The 13,646-nt window shown below is 37.3% G+C and overlaps 1 protein-coding gene across 5 annotated transcripts; it reads right to left on the reverse strand.

The window, feature by feature from the left end:
• Positions 1-816: 816 nt before the first annotated feature.
• On the reverse strand, positions 817-13,425 carry LOC105051787 (glutathione S-transferase TCHQD). 5 transcript variants are annotated; one of them, XM_073243595.1, is made up of 5 exons: positions 13,161-13,424; positions 10,242-10,395; positions 7,206-7,463; positions 1,888-2,098; positions 817-1,792 (listed from the first exon to the last, which is right to left on the reverse strand). In XM_073243595.1, the coding sequence occupies exons 4-5, from the start codon at positions 2,094-2,096 to the stop codon at positions 1,204-1,206; spliced, it is 798 nt and encodes a 265-aa protein (XP_073099696.1). In that variant the 5' UTR covers positions 2,097-2,098; positions 7,206-7,463; positions 10,242-10,395; positions 13,161-13,424; the 3' UTR covers positions 817-1,203. The 5 variants fall into 5 exon arrangements, with proteins under 5 accessions (XP_073099696.1, XP_073099697.1, XP_073099694.1 ...); XM_073243596.1 differs by lacking the exon at positions 7,206-7,463 and having other exon boundaries at positions 13,161-13,425; XM_073243593.1 differs by lacking the exons at positions 7,206-7,463; positions 10,242-10,395 and adding an exon at positions 12,262-12,577 and having other exon boundaries at positions 13,161-13,425.
• Between the last annotated feature and the right edge of the window lie 221 nt (positions 13,426-13,646).

Raw genomic sequence — 13,646 nt, forward strand, 5'->3', positions numbered from 1 at the left:
AAAAAGAAGAAAATTTTTAGCAATTGTACCAAATGACATTGGATTTGAATCCTAGTTTTACCAGGGTTTAGGGTGGTCAAAGAGTTTTTGGAGGAAGGCTATTCTTTCTTATCTAACCCGGCGCCTTCATGCTTTAAGAGAAATTAATTAGTGATGTTACACGTACTAATTTGATGCAGCAACATTAGGCAGGATCAACCTACATTTTGTCACCTAACCTATATTTTAGATGGATTGGGTAAAGGAATTAATTAGGTGGGCATGCCATGGCCTTAAGATACTAGGCCTGACTTGTGATGTTTCCCAACTGAAGCTCTCTGAAAGGGGAAGAAATTCGTGGTTGTTTAGCTCTTAGAAAGTACAGGATCAGCGTAAAGAGCCATGCATGCAAGGATCACAGTTATGTCATCCATCTCAGAAGCAAATGGCTTTCACCTACCTTTTTTTTTGGGTAAAAGGCTTTCACCTATTTTTGAATGCTGGTGCAAAAACTAATTGGTCAGTCTTGTAACATAAATAGCTGCATATTTTATACAACACAAACAGATCACTTCATAACGAAAACACTTTCTACCTCATTTAACAATGTCAAAGCAAACTGAAATTTAGGTGGAATAATTCAGTAGATGCCAGGGCACATCATAAAACACCCATCCGCTGGCAATGTGCACCGACAAACTATAATATGTGGCCAAGGAAAAGAAAGAACTCAATCCATGGATACCATGAAAAAAGAACAGCACTTTAGCATATGCAAAGCTCATGATGCCAGCATAACAATAAATAAATACTCTTTCAGATGAAGCACTGTACATCTCAAAAAAAAATGAAGAACAGAGTTTTATTTCCACCCTTGCAAGATGTACAGCTCGTAGTAGACAGTTTGTAAGAGAAGAGAAGTTGCAATTGTACAAAAGGATGACTTTTATCATCCACCACATGGAAGATAGATACTTAATTTAAGATAGAAGCACCAAACCATGCACATCACAAAACAGTCACTCAATCTAATCAACCTAGATCAGAACTCGTCAAGGACAATTTTGGTTTGTCATTTGTAAGGTTTCTCCCTTAAAAAACAATGGAGGAACAAGTCTCACTGATATTGTAGTCATTGCTTCTATTATACATTCCTTCTGCATTTAGTCACTACTGTACATTGAGCCCTTTAAATGCTTAAACAACCATCGGCAGTATGAACCTCTAGTACCTTCTAAGCATGCTTCTTATGCCAAGAAAGAACAAAGTCTTCAGAAGTGTTCGGTGCTTTCTCCATCCTGAGAAATACTTTCCAATGACTACTTTATAACTGGGTCTGCGCTTAACCAAGTTGTAGTACTCCACTATCTTGGGTCTGCAATTGATGAACTCTTCTTCCAGATCAAGAAGAGTTATACGAGCCAGCACTGGAACAAACATTGAATCAGCTATGGTCAACTCATCACCAGCAAGATATTTCGTTTTGTTCAGTTGCATTTCAGCATCATCAAGGAGTCTAGCTAGTTTTTCCTCACTCTGTTTCACAATATCAGGATCCCTCAATTTGTCCTCTATATCGTAGGCCTCTCGAAGTTTTACATGATACACACTGGCCAGATCTGGAGCTTCGGCCATCCGAGCAATCGTTACTCGCCGAATAAATTTTGAAACGAATAGGCGATACTTGTCTGGGACATGAGAGAGGGTAAATATCTTGGAACTCCACCCTTCAATCTTTTGCATCCATTCCATAACCTCATTACTGATGGGTTTATCCTCTCCATTTAGAGAGATGGTGAGTCTGTCTATGTACCTATTAGAATCAGGACGTACATAAGAGACGCTGGTTCCCATATTATATCTCATTGGCAAAATGACAATTGAAGTAAAGAAGCCTAAGAGACTTACTGAACTATATCAATGGCTCGAAAAATGATATGGGCACCATTTTGGAAGACAGGAAGTTTTGCAGTTGGGTTCATGCGAAAGAATGAGGCATCCATGTTCTTTCCCGTCAGAGGATTAACATGGTATGACGTATAATCAATCCCTTTCTCCTCCAATGCTAGCCGCACTTTCTGGCTGTCCATTGAGTATGGATGATGGTATAGCTGCATGACTGTATCAAAATTCAAAAAATTGGATTAACACCATTCCTTCAAAAACATTATGCTGAAAAGTGAGCGTACTATTTTCAATAAATTTAGATTTATTTATCTATTTATTTTGGCGACCAGTACCACGTAACTAATAACAGGGTCGAATCAATGTATTCTAAAGTCAATCTGCTGCCATATAATGAAGCTGCGGCGGCAAAAAGAAAAGATGGTAGGGTTGAGAACAGACTGGATATGGATCACATACTGGTATTCCATATTTATTCAATGGATATGAATATGGAGACAGATATCAAATGGACACTAAAGTTTGTATTCATGTTTGTTCTAAATGGATACAAATACTAATAAGATATTAATCATATTTATGTTTGCTCTAAATGGGAATAGATATAAATAAGACATTACTTTGAATACAAATAGGATTTTCAATTAAAGTTTGGTAACAACAACGAACATGAATGAATAATGTAAAGTTTTTAGATTTCATTTTTTGGGGTCTCAAAAAAGACATTGACTGATGACTACTACATCAACTAACAGGAAATTCAGTAGTACAAGACAGTCATATTCTCAAATGAGACTGATGCATGAGCAATATGGGGCCCAAACTGTTTCTAATAAAGCCTCTGATATCAGAAACATTGGAAGTTGCATACCCATTCAACAGTATATGGTCATCAGGATTTTCCTTATCTTGTTCTTTGTTGCAGTTGGTTAGGAGTCTTTAACAATAACCGGGTTCTTATTAGTTTATGGTTACTTCTAAACAGTTTGATACAAGCTATGTAAATCTATGATGTAAGACTCGAAATGAAGATATTGTTTGTGCTTTGTCGAAAAAATAAAGATGTTTCTTTGGGATTTTTTTCCTATAGCCAAATCAATACAATTTATGCTAGTCATTGATCTAATTTTAAATCCTTTAAAAAAAAAAAATCTTCTTCCCCTCATAAATCTTCCACCTAAATTCTTTCCGAACAAACCCTTCCTTTTGTCTAATCCTCAAGAACTTTTTCAGGCAGTATTTCTCGTATATTCAGATTCAGTCTGCATTTGGATTAGCTTTTCTTTCACACCTTCTTCCATTTGAGCCCCTTGATTTGCTTTTATGCTGAGCCAATATTGTTTATACCCAGTCGACCCTTTTCTTTCTTATTCACTTAGAGAACTCCATGACCTAAATGAAACTTTATATTGAGTGGTTGCAAATACAAAAGAAAAGGGATCGGAAGATAAATGATTTTCCTTTAAGTTTGAGGAACACATATTAAATTGGATGTAAAAGTGCAATAAACTGCTAACGACAGAGAAACCATAATTCTGTAAACATTTTTCTATATAATTAGGAACCTCAAATATCATACTCCTGTATTATATTACATACACAAAATGAGCCTGTGTATAAGCCAATACAACACCTCATTCATCCTTCCTCATACTGTATCATATTATAGACAGAGTATGCCCAGAGGTAATACTAATTTGGAAAGCTAAGTCTTGGTGAAGAAGTCAGCAAGCTTTTTGGTGCTATAACATGTGGGACAATGGCAAACAAGGTGATAATAGGGACCAATCTGCTTGGGTATTCATGAAAATGCAATCTACAATTGTAGAGATTATTATGCCAAAGTTGGGAATAATGCTACTAGGAAAATTAATCTCATCCACCATAAGTCATAACGTTGAAGGAGGGACATATCTTGTTCTTACTCTTCTCAAGAGAGAGATACCAAGTAAATCTTGAAGCTGCTAAGAACACATTAATAAATAGGTTGATGAAGCTAGAGGCATAGAAAAGGACTTGGAAGACTTAAATAAGGAGGTTAAGAAAATAATTGATTACCAGAGCTAAGAAAGTACTGAATTGTGTAGATAATGCTATAGAGTGGTGGAGCAAGAAGCAATAAGAAATTTGTCTACCATTAAGATTTTTAGTACTGGCACTAGAACCCAACTAGTTAGGATCTGAATATTATCGAAATGAGATGGTACTATCAGTATTATATTGTTCCAACATAAAATTGGTTACCCTATGGGGCTCAGGACCTAGAAACCGACTGGATTGATATGTAGTGCTTGTAACCATCTATAATGACAATCCATAATGATAAATGTACTGATTGCTCTTCATTCTGTGTGGTGATTGTGGTCTCAATACATATCGATGGTACCGGTAGCATAGCAGTACCACACCATTCAGCATGGAGTTTGGTGATGATATTTAAAACCTTGCAACTAGTAGTATAGTTCCAATTTGGTAAAGTTATTGGCATCCATATTCAAAATGAGGGATGTATTAAGTATCGGTTCCCTACAAGCACAAGTCAGTATGCATATGGACTGATACAGTCCAGCATTGGAAATCATGACCACCAGAAGGATGTAATGACCCAGATGATGCTCTGAGGTAAGATTTCTTACCAATTGTGCCCAGATTTGAGCAGATCCAAGTGTTTGGAATGAGATTTGAATGAAAGTTATAAGTTGGGAAGGGATTTCAGGTAAATTGAGAGAAAAAATGAGGATGATCCGAGGAAAAATAGAGAGGAGGAGAGGAGTTTAGAAGAGAGCAGATGGGATCCAGGAGTGAGATCTGAGAGAAGGATAAGAAATTTAGGAGGGAAAAGGAATTCCTTCCTATCATTGCTGGAAAAAATCTTAACATTTTGTTACAACTATTTATACTTCAGTTGCTAAGCTAATTACAGTAAAAAAAAGATCTGGACGGGCTTCTGCCGGCTTAGGCTTAGGCTTGAGCTGCACTTGCTTGCTTCTTCATGGTTTAGTGGGTTATGGATCCGGATTTTACTTGCTACCCGCTGATAAGAGATATTTTGATTGGTTGGTTGGTCGGCTGATCCTTCTGGAATCTCCTAAACTCCCTTTTGTCCGACTCTTCTTCTTCTCCTATGTTCCAAATCCTAGCCATCGTCTAAGGTTGTAGTTTCTTTGTTGGAATTTGTAGATCTGATCTTCATATGGTTCTTGATGCTCTTTACATCCCTTATGCTGGTGATTCATTACAGATAAGTGCTTCTTTCTCTTTATTCTTTAGCTATTTTCTCCTTTCTATGGCTAAAGCTTATTCTTTTATTACAGAGGGTGTTACATCCCCTCCTACTCCAAGAGATCCTTGTTATCAAAGATCAAAGTCGAAAAACTGGCTCGTGAGGGCTCTGTAGTCCTCCTAAGTGACTTCCTCTTCACTGAGGTTACTCTATTTAACTAACATCTATGTGGCTGCTTTGTTCCCTTGCCGTACTATCCTACGATCTAGTATTTTCTCTGGTTGGACTATAAGTTGTCTTTCTTCTTCGATAAGTGGCGCTGTAGGTGAAGCTTGCTATGGGTTACTAATGCGTCATTTGAGCAGGAATATATAGAATACCAAGTGTATCTGGGATCCTTTCGGCAGTTGCAGCCTGTATGCCACCGGACCAATCCTTTCCAATATCTTAAAAGGGCTATGATACCGTGAGGTGAGCTTGAGATTTTTGCGGTCTGCTACTGTGCTCTGCCTATATGGTTAGAGCTTGAGGTATACCATCTCTCATTTTTTGTATTCCTTATCCATCCTTTTCTTATCTGTATTTTGCTTCATACGATTTTGAGCTTCTCTGAGTCTGTCCCTTAGTGTTTGGATCATGTTGTTTCTTTCTCTATTTCAGTCTGCTACTGTGGTGTGCACATCTACTTCCAGGTTAACCACTGGGTATAGAGGTGGAGGATGACCATATAGTGCTTGATATGGGGTCATCCCTAAGGAGAAGTGGTGGTTGGTGTTGTACCACTACCCAGCCAGGGATAGCCATTTGTGTCATTTGTGGGAGTTTTGAAAATATAGACAACATAAGTATGTCTCTAGACATTTGTTTATCCTTTCAGTTTGTCCATCAGTCTATGGATGGTATGCAGTACTCAACTGTAGCTTGACCCCCCATCAACTTGAACAGATCTTGCCATACTTAACTGATAAACACCTTGTCTCTATCTGATACTATACCCTGAGGCATTCCATATAATTTGTACATAGAGTCAAGGAAAGCTCTTGCTATCTCCTGGTTGAGTAAGGATGTTTCAGAAGAATGAAATGAGCATACTTGATGAGCCTGTCCACTACCACCAATATGGTGTCATTCCCTTTAGACTTAAGTAAGGCCTCTATGAAATCCATACTGATCTCTTGCCAGGCTTGAGTTGGAATTTGTAGGGGTTGTAGCAAACCGGCATAAGGAGTTCCATCAGTTTTATTTTTGATACAGACTTCACATTCCTTCATCTTTTCTTTCACTTCTCTTTTCATTCCAAGCCAGTAGAATAGCTGCTTAATTCTCCTGTAGGTGTGACTCATTCCAGAATGTCCTCCCAATGATGATGCATGCATAACTTCTAATAATTTCTGTCTTAATCCTCTTATGCTTCCAACATAAATTCTTCCTTTGAATTTGAGCACTCCTTGATTATAAGAATAATTAGGTTGGGATTCGGGTTGGATCAGTATCTTTGCTATAATCCGTTGGGTTTACTGATCCCCCTCATAGCTATCTGCTATCTCACTGCTCTAGGTGGGCATGACTGTAGTGATAGCCTTTATGCTTCCTTCCTCTAATTCTAATCTGGATGAGGCATCTGCTGCCAATTTTTTTTTTTCCTTTTTTGTACTGTATGGAATAATCCAACCCTAGCAGCTTCAGCATTCTTTTCTGTTGAATAACTGTAGTGATCTTTTGCTCTAATAGATATTTTAGATTTTGGTGATCAATTTTAATGATGAAAGATTTGGGACTGATGTAATGTTTCCATTTAGAGATTGCCATTAGTATGGCTAAAAACTCTTTTTCATGTGTAGATAGCCTTTTATGCCTTCCACTCAGCCCTTTGCTAAGGTAAGCTATGGGTCTCCCTTGCTGGGTGAGCACTGCTTCAATTTCATATCCACTAGCATCTACTTCTAGTGTGAATGGTAAAGTATAGTTGGGCATTGCCAGGACTGAGGCAGTTGTCATTACTTTCTTTAATTTCTCAAAGGCTTCTTGAGCTTCCTCATTTCAATGGAAGTTATCTTTCTTAAAAAGTTTAGTCAAGAGTTTATTGATGATTCCATACCCTTTTATGAACCTCCTATAGTATCTTGTGAGACCCAAAAATCTTCTCAATTTCTTGAGTGTAGTTGGTGTAGGCCATTTTCTTATTGCTGCCACCTTGTTAGGACCAGTGGTCACTCCTTCTCTTGTAATTATATGCCCAAGGTACTCCACTTGCTGCTGTCCGAAGAAGCACTTGGATCTTTTAGCAAACAGTTGGTTCTTCCTCAATAGATTCAGGACTTCCTTGAGGTGTTCCACATGCTCCTTCAATATTTTGCTGTACATAAGAATATCATTAAAGAAAACTAATACAAATTTTTTGAGGTAAAAAAAAAAATCTCATTCATGATGGTTTGGAGTGTTGCAGGTGCATTGGTTAGCCCAAAAGGCATAACCAAAAACTCATAGTGCCCCATATGAGTCCTAAAGGTAGTTTTATGCACATCTTCTGAATTCATCCTTACTTGATGGTAACCGGATCTCAAGTCCATCTTGGAATAATACTGAGACCCTTCTAATTCATTCAAAAGGTCATCAATTAGGGGAATGAGTTACTTATCCTTCACTGTAGCCTTGTTCAGTTGTCTGTAGTCCATATAGAACCTTCAACTGTTGTCCTTCTTTTTAACTAGGAGAACTAGAGAAGCATAGAGACTGGTACTGGGCTGGATGAGTGATGATTTTAGCATCTCTTGCATCTGCCTCTCTATCTCATCCTTTTGTTTAAAAGTATATCTGTAGGGTCTAATGTTAATAGGAGTAGTACCAGGCAATAGGAGTATTTTATGGTCCTATGGTCTGTTGGGCGGCAGTCCTTGGGTTCTTGGAACACATCTGAGTATTGTTCCAAGACCTCCTTTACTGCAATAGGTATTTCTGCTTCTTCTTTATCTTTCTCATTGTTCACCATGCATCCAATAGCACAACAATTACCCAACAGTCCAGCCTTGTACCACTGTACAACTGTGATCGTTTGAAGTTTGGCCTTGGTATACTTTAGTTTTGATCCTTCAGTTATGCTTTTGAGTGTCATCTGTCTTCCATCTTTAGTAAAAATCAGAATTATTTTGATAATCAAAGATCACTTTCCCATAAGCTCTCAACCAATCTATTCCCAAGATGATACTAGACCCATCCAATCTGATTACACTTAATTCAGCCTGATATGGTTCTCCTTGCATGGTCCATTGAAAGTTGGCACACTTTAATTTGTTAAGAACCTTATGTCCATTAGCCACAGTCACAATAAGAGAGGTTGCAGGGGTTAGGTTAGCTTTCACCTTTTTGGCTACCTAAAAATCAATGAAACTATAGGTGCTACCAGTGTCAATTAGGATGACAATTGTCTTTTTACCTGCTTCTTGTATTTTGATGGTTTCATGCTGATTCTGTCTAACTAAAACATAAACGGCAGTTTTCATATCATTCTCTTTTTCATCTTCCAACATAGTTTCCTCTTCTTTCTCTTCCTCATTAGAAGTTGCTCATCAATTATTTCATCTGCTTCTACTATGGCATTGATAGAGTGGATGGATTTCTGAGTACATTGGTGGCCAATATGATACTTCTCCCCATATATGTAGCATAAGCCTGCTGCCTTTCTTTGTTCCCATTACGGCCTTCCAGCTTCTTGAGGTAAGTTTGCGATTCTAGTACTCTGGGGCTTGTGGACTTCCCCTTGGACAGCAAATCTGAAAGCATGATGCCCAATAAGTTGTGAGGGAATTGTTTTATTGGTCACTTTACTTTTCCTCCACATTACTGCCAGTGTTTGTTCATGTAATTTAGCCTGTACATATACTTTTGTCAATGTGATAGGATGAGCTAAATCAATAAATGGTACCAATTCTTCTTTTAATCCACTGATGTAACTTTTTATAAAATGTTGTTCTGTGAAATTTAGGTTGTGGTACAACATTCTAACTCTTAAATCTTCAAATCTCTTTTGATACTTTTCCACAGTTCCTATTTGCACAAGTTTATTAAACTCCCTAACTAGCTGCTTCATGCTATTACCATCAAATCTCCTGCATACAGTCTCTATCAATTCTTCCCAGTTTACATTCTTTTTATTAATAAAGTACCCTTCTTTCCATCTATGTGCCTTTCCTGTGAAATGAATTGTGGCTATCTCCACCCAATGGATAACAGGTATTTGATAAATTCTGAAATATTGTTCACATTTTCTTCTCCACTCTCTGGGTTCCTCTCTATTAAAGGTTGGAAAGTCTAGCTTTGAAAATAGAACATGAAAGTTTGTTCTATTTTGATTTTTCTCTATGCTTTTGCATGGTCTGGGTGGAGTGGGTAACAGCCCTTGCCTTTACCTCCAATGGATACTACAAAAGGTACTAGTGCCAGGATGTTCAAATGCATTTGTTTTTTCTTCTCTGATGGTGATGGGAGTATTGTGTGTAAGAAACTGATCAGTAGACTAGAATACTGATGGTTAAGGACTTAATAGTTTCAGTAACTGCTCATGTCTATTGTTTTGTTTTTGCATCATAATCTCATGCCTCTTGGCTGCTTCAATCTATAGTGCTTCATATCTTTACTTTTTCTCCAGTTGCATTTCATCCAGTTGCCTTGCCAAGATTCTAATTTTGAAATTGTAATCTCCTGCAACCTGCTGTAACCTGTCTTCCAGCTAGTTATGGCATTCAATGGTGAGTTTCTGTATTTTTTCTTCTAAGATTCTAATGTTTTCATTTATTTCCTTCAATCTGATCTTTCTGCCATATTCTCTTCTACTCTTTGTAACTGACTGCAGTTTTTATATTTATTTCTGTGTTTCATCCCTATTTTGAATGCTTTGAAACCGATTTTGAGTAAGATTATACAACATCAGTTATATACTGTTTTTCTTTACTCTTGGCTACAAAAAACTTCAATCAAGATGGCCGATGATGACCTTGAGGCCTAATTGCTGTTGATCACTCTCAGATCTTGGTACAGTTTAGATCAATGTTGATAATGTTCAGATCTAGACTGCTACCATGCAGATCTATACTGCTACTATCTATCAGGTATGAAATTTTAGAAATCAATTATTTACCTAATGCTGAACTGCTCAACTGTCAGCTTGATCTGTTGCCGATTTGGTCTACTGCTGATTTGATCTGTTGCCGATCTGATCTGCTGCAGTAATACTAAAAATGGTAGTTCATTTGTAGCAGGACTCCATGCCTCAGATCCAAGATTTTTCTGCTCTGATACCAAAATTTGTAATGACTCAGATGCTCTGAAGTAAGATTTCTTACTAATTGTGCCCAGATCTAAGCAGATCCAGATGTTTGGAATGAGATTTGAATGAAAGTTATAATTTGGGGAGGGATTTCAGGTAAATTGAGAGAAAAATTGAGGATGATCTAAGAAAAAATAGAGAGGAGGAGAGGAGTTTAGAAGAGAGCAGATGTGATCCGGGAGTGAGATCTAGGAGAAGGAAAAGAAATTTAGGAGGACAAAGGAATTCCTTCATATCATTGTTTGAAAAAATCTTAACACTTTGTTACAACTATTTATACTTCAACTGTTAAGCTGATTACAATAAAAAAAGGTCTGGATGGGCTTCTACCAGCTTGGGCCTAGGCTGCACTTGCTTGCTTCTTAATGGTTTAGTGGGTTACGAATCCGGATCTTACCCGCTACCCGCTGACACCAGATATTTTGGTTGGTTGGTTGGTCGGCCGATCCTTCTGGAATCCCCTAGACTCCCTTCTGTCTGACTCTTCTTTTTCTTCTCCTCTGTTCCAAATCCTAGCCATCGTCTAGGGTTGTAGTTTTTTTGTTGGAATCTGTAGATCCGATCTCCAAGTGGTTCTTGATGCTCTTCACATCTCTTATGCTGGTGATTCATTAAAGATAAGTACTGCTTTCCCTTTATTCTTTAGCTATTTCCTCCTTTCTATGGCTAAAGCTTATTCTTTTATTGCAGAGGGTGTTACAAAGGACAAGCATGCATAACACCTAGGCAAACTAGTCAAGAAAACAATCAACTATACAAGATAATGAAGCTTTGGATGAAGCTATGGCCTATGTGATCACCAACAATTAATATTACAGAATTTAATATTAGTTTTCTAAATGTAATATGGAAGAGACCCTGCATAATCAAATTAAAGGTGAAATCATCTTGCAATAGGAACTAGCTCAAGATAAGAAAACTCAAGGTACAAAGTGTAAAGCATGCTTCATCAAATGGACAATGGTAGAAGCACCATCACCAGCCATGAGCACATCCTAAAACTGTACAAAAGTGGCATAATTTCCCAAAGTTTTAATTCCAAAAATATTCATATAAAACTCTTATTATGTTTCTTTCTTGAAAAGGTTGAAAACATGATAAACTTCTAGAGAAGAATGGATTCTAATGTTGCTGGACTTTGAGAACAATAATAACTCTAATTAGATTTCTTTTTCAAAAGGTCTCAAATGTGCTAGATTTCTATAGATGAAGGGATTCTAACATTGCTCCACTTTTGAGAATGAGAAAAAGAAATAGTAGAGACATCATGTAGGAAAAGATCCACTCGTACTACCTTCTAAACCAACATATCACAGAAAACATGAACCAAGAGAAGAAGGGGAGATAATGCGTTAAAAGAAAAATGTTAATTATGATTTATTTATTTCAGATCATTTTAAAATTTAGTTTTTAATTAAATTATTTCAAATCTAAAATCTTTAACAACCATGTCCATCTGCACGTGTATTATAACAAGTTGAAAGAAAAAATTGTCTTGTGAGCAGAGCATACAAGCTACGACAGGATTTGACATGTCCGGTACCAAACATAACTAAATTTAACTGCTAAAACTGCTGAAGGGGAATGTGCATCATGCATTTTGCATCCTTAAGGCAATAAATAGTGTAGAGGACATGTAGATATCCTATGAGAGGCTGTTTAAAGTCCTTGGAGAGATCTCTTGGAATATAAGCATTTCTTTTTACTCTTATAAGACCGACCACAAATTAGTCACAAAACGTGCAAATTGGCCAGCTTCTTTGAGGAAAGATCTTGCCATAGTCACTGCCATATTTCTAAGAAACAACATGAGATACAAGTGAGTTTATACCCCTCAAAAAGTCTTCAGAGTAACTCTGATGCTGTAAACAAGACTGCAGCTCGCAGGAACAAGTATAATCATGACACATCCCATAAAAGAAAGCCTCTTCTTTCTTTATTTTTTTTCCTTTTATTTAAAAGATGGGATAATCTATCACCGCTCATATAGGATATGCAGCAAAGTCTACTCTTTGTTAAATCTTCCAACTGCAATGCTTGAAATTTACACTGCTTGCTTCATTTAATTCCAGAACCAAGACAAGACCATAAGTGTACTCTTTTTGTTTCTTAGGATAAGAAACAAACTTTGCCCTTGAGAAATTATCCTGAGTAATAGACATAATAGTATTAAAGTGATCGTTCGGAGCTTTAGAGATATATCTTAATCATATTTCACCCTACAATCCAAAACATTTACATTCCACGTTGCTAATTTCAAATCATCAACAACAAAAAAAAAAAAAAAAAAGAAAAGTAAAAATATCATATCCAAACACTAAATTCTATCCATTAGTCCTCAAAACTCATATTTCTTCGGGAAAACGGGACTATATCTAGTTACTGCAGAGATTTCACAAAAGCTAAGCATAGAGAACCGAAAGAAATCTCATAATATTTCTAAAGTTAATTCTTACTCTTGTCCAAAAGAAGCTATTTAACAAAAAAAAAAGAAAAGAAAAAGATCAATCTTTTTACAACAGTCACAGTTAGCCATGCCCTTCACAGAACTTAACAACCAATCCACATACCAAAAGATTACACCCAAACAAAGCTTCTTTCATCATCTAAAGCATCCAAGAAATCGTTTCTTCACTATAGTTTTCTTGAAAATTACCAACAACATTCATAATTAAACAGAAAAAAGGAAATTAGGAGGAGGAGGAAGAAACGGAGTCGGAGGGGGCATACCGGGAAGTGGGAGATACTTCGAGAAACTTTGCCTTTGCGGTACGAGAAAGTCTAGTTTTTTTCTTTTTCTTTTGGCTTCTAATCGAGCCTCTGTTGGTTGCCTTTCTTCTTCTATTATTATTTCACCTCTTTTTCTCCGTTGATATCAGCAAGGAATGGGCGCTTCACGCCGACGCCCAGACCGGCGTCATGGAGTCAACATGACGGTTTCGAGGATCCACCATCCAAAATTCTCGCCATCGGTGGGGTAACGATACCTCATGCCCACGGGACACAGTATTTTCCAATAACATATCGACGCGTGTGCGCAGAGACCCATCTAACCCAGAACCTGCAGCGCTTATACTTGGCGTGAAAATAACCACAAAAAATTAGTTCATATATCACGCTTATTTTACACGCACTCTTTTTAGTCGCATCCAACGGTGACCGCATCACGAGGTTCTACACTATAGATCCACTTGGGCCGTCGGATCTTTCTCACGA

This window comes from Elaeis guineensis, chromosome 9, assembly GCF_000442705.2.
Source record: "Elaeis guineensis isolate ETL-2024a chromosome 9, EG11, whole genome shotgun sequence".
Taxonomy (NCBI): domain Eukaryota; kingdom Viridiplantae; phylum Streptophyta; class Magnoliopsida; order Arecales; family Arecaceae; genus Elaeis; species Elaeis guineensis.

Excerpts from the sequence above, each read along its gene's own strand:
- LOC105051787 (XM_073243593.1), bottom strand. The coding sequence starts at position 12,340 with ATGTGTCATGATTATACTTGTTCCTGCGAGCTGCAGTCTTGTTTACAG. Across the intron at positions 2,099-12,261 it reads CTCTGAAGACTTTTTGAGGG|TCATGCAGCTATACCATCAT; the intron begins GTATAAACTCAC and ends ATTTTGATACAG. Across the intron at positions 1,793-1,887 it reads CGAGCCATTGATATAGTTCA|GTACATAGACAGACTCACCA; the intron begins GTAAGTCTCTTA and ends TGATTCTAATAG.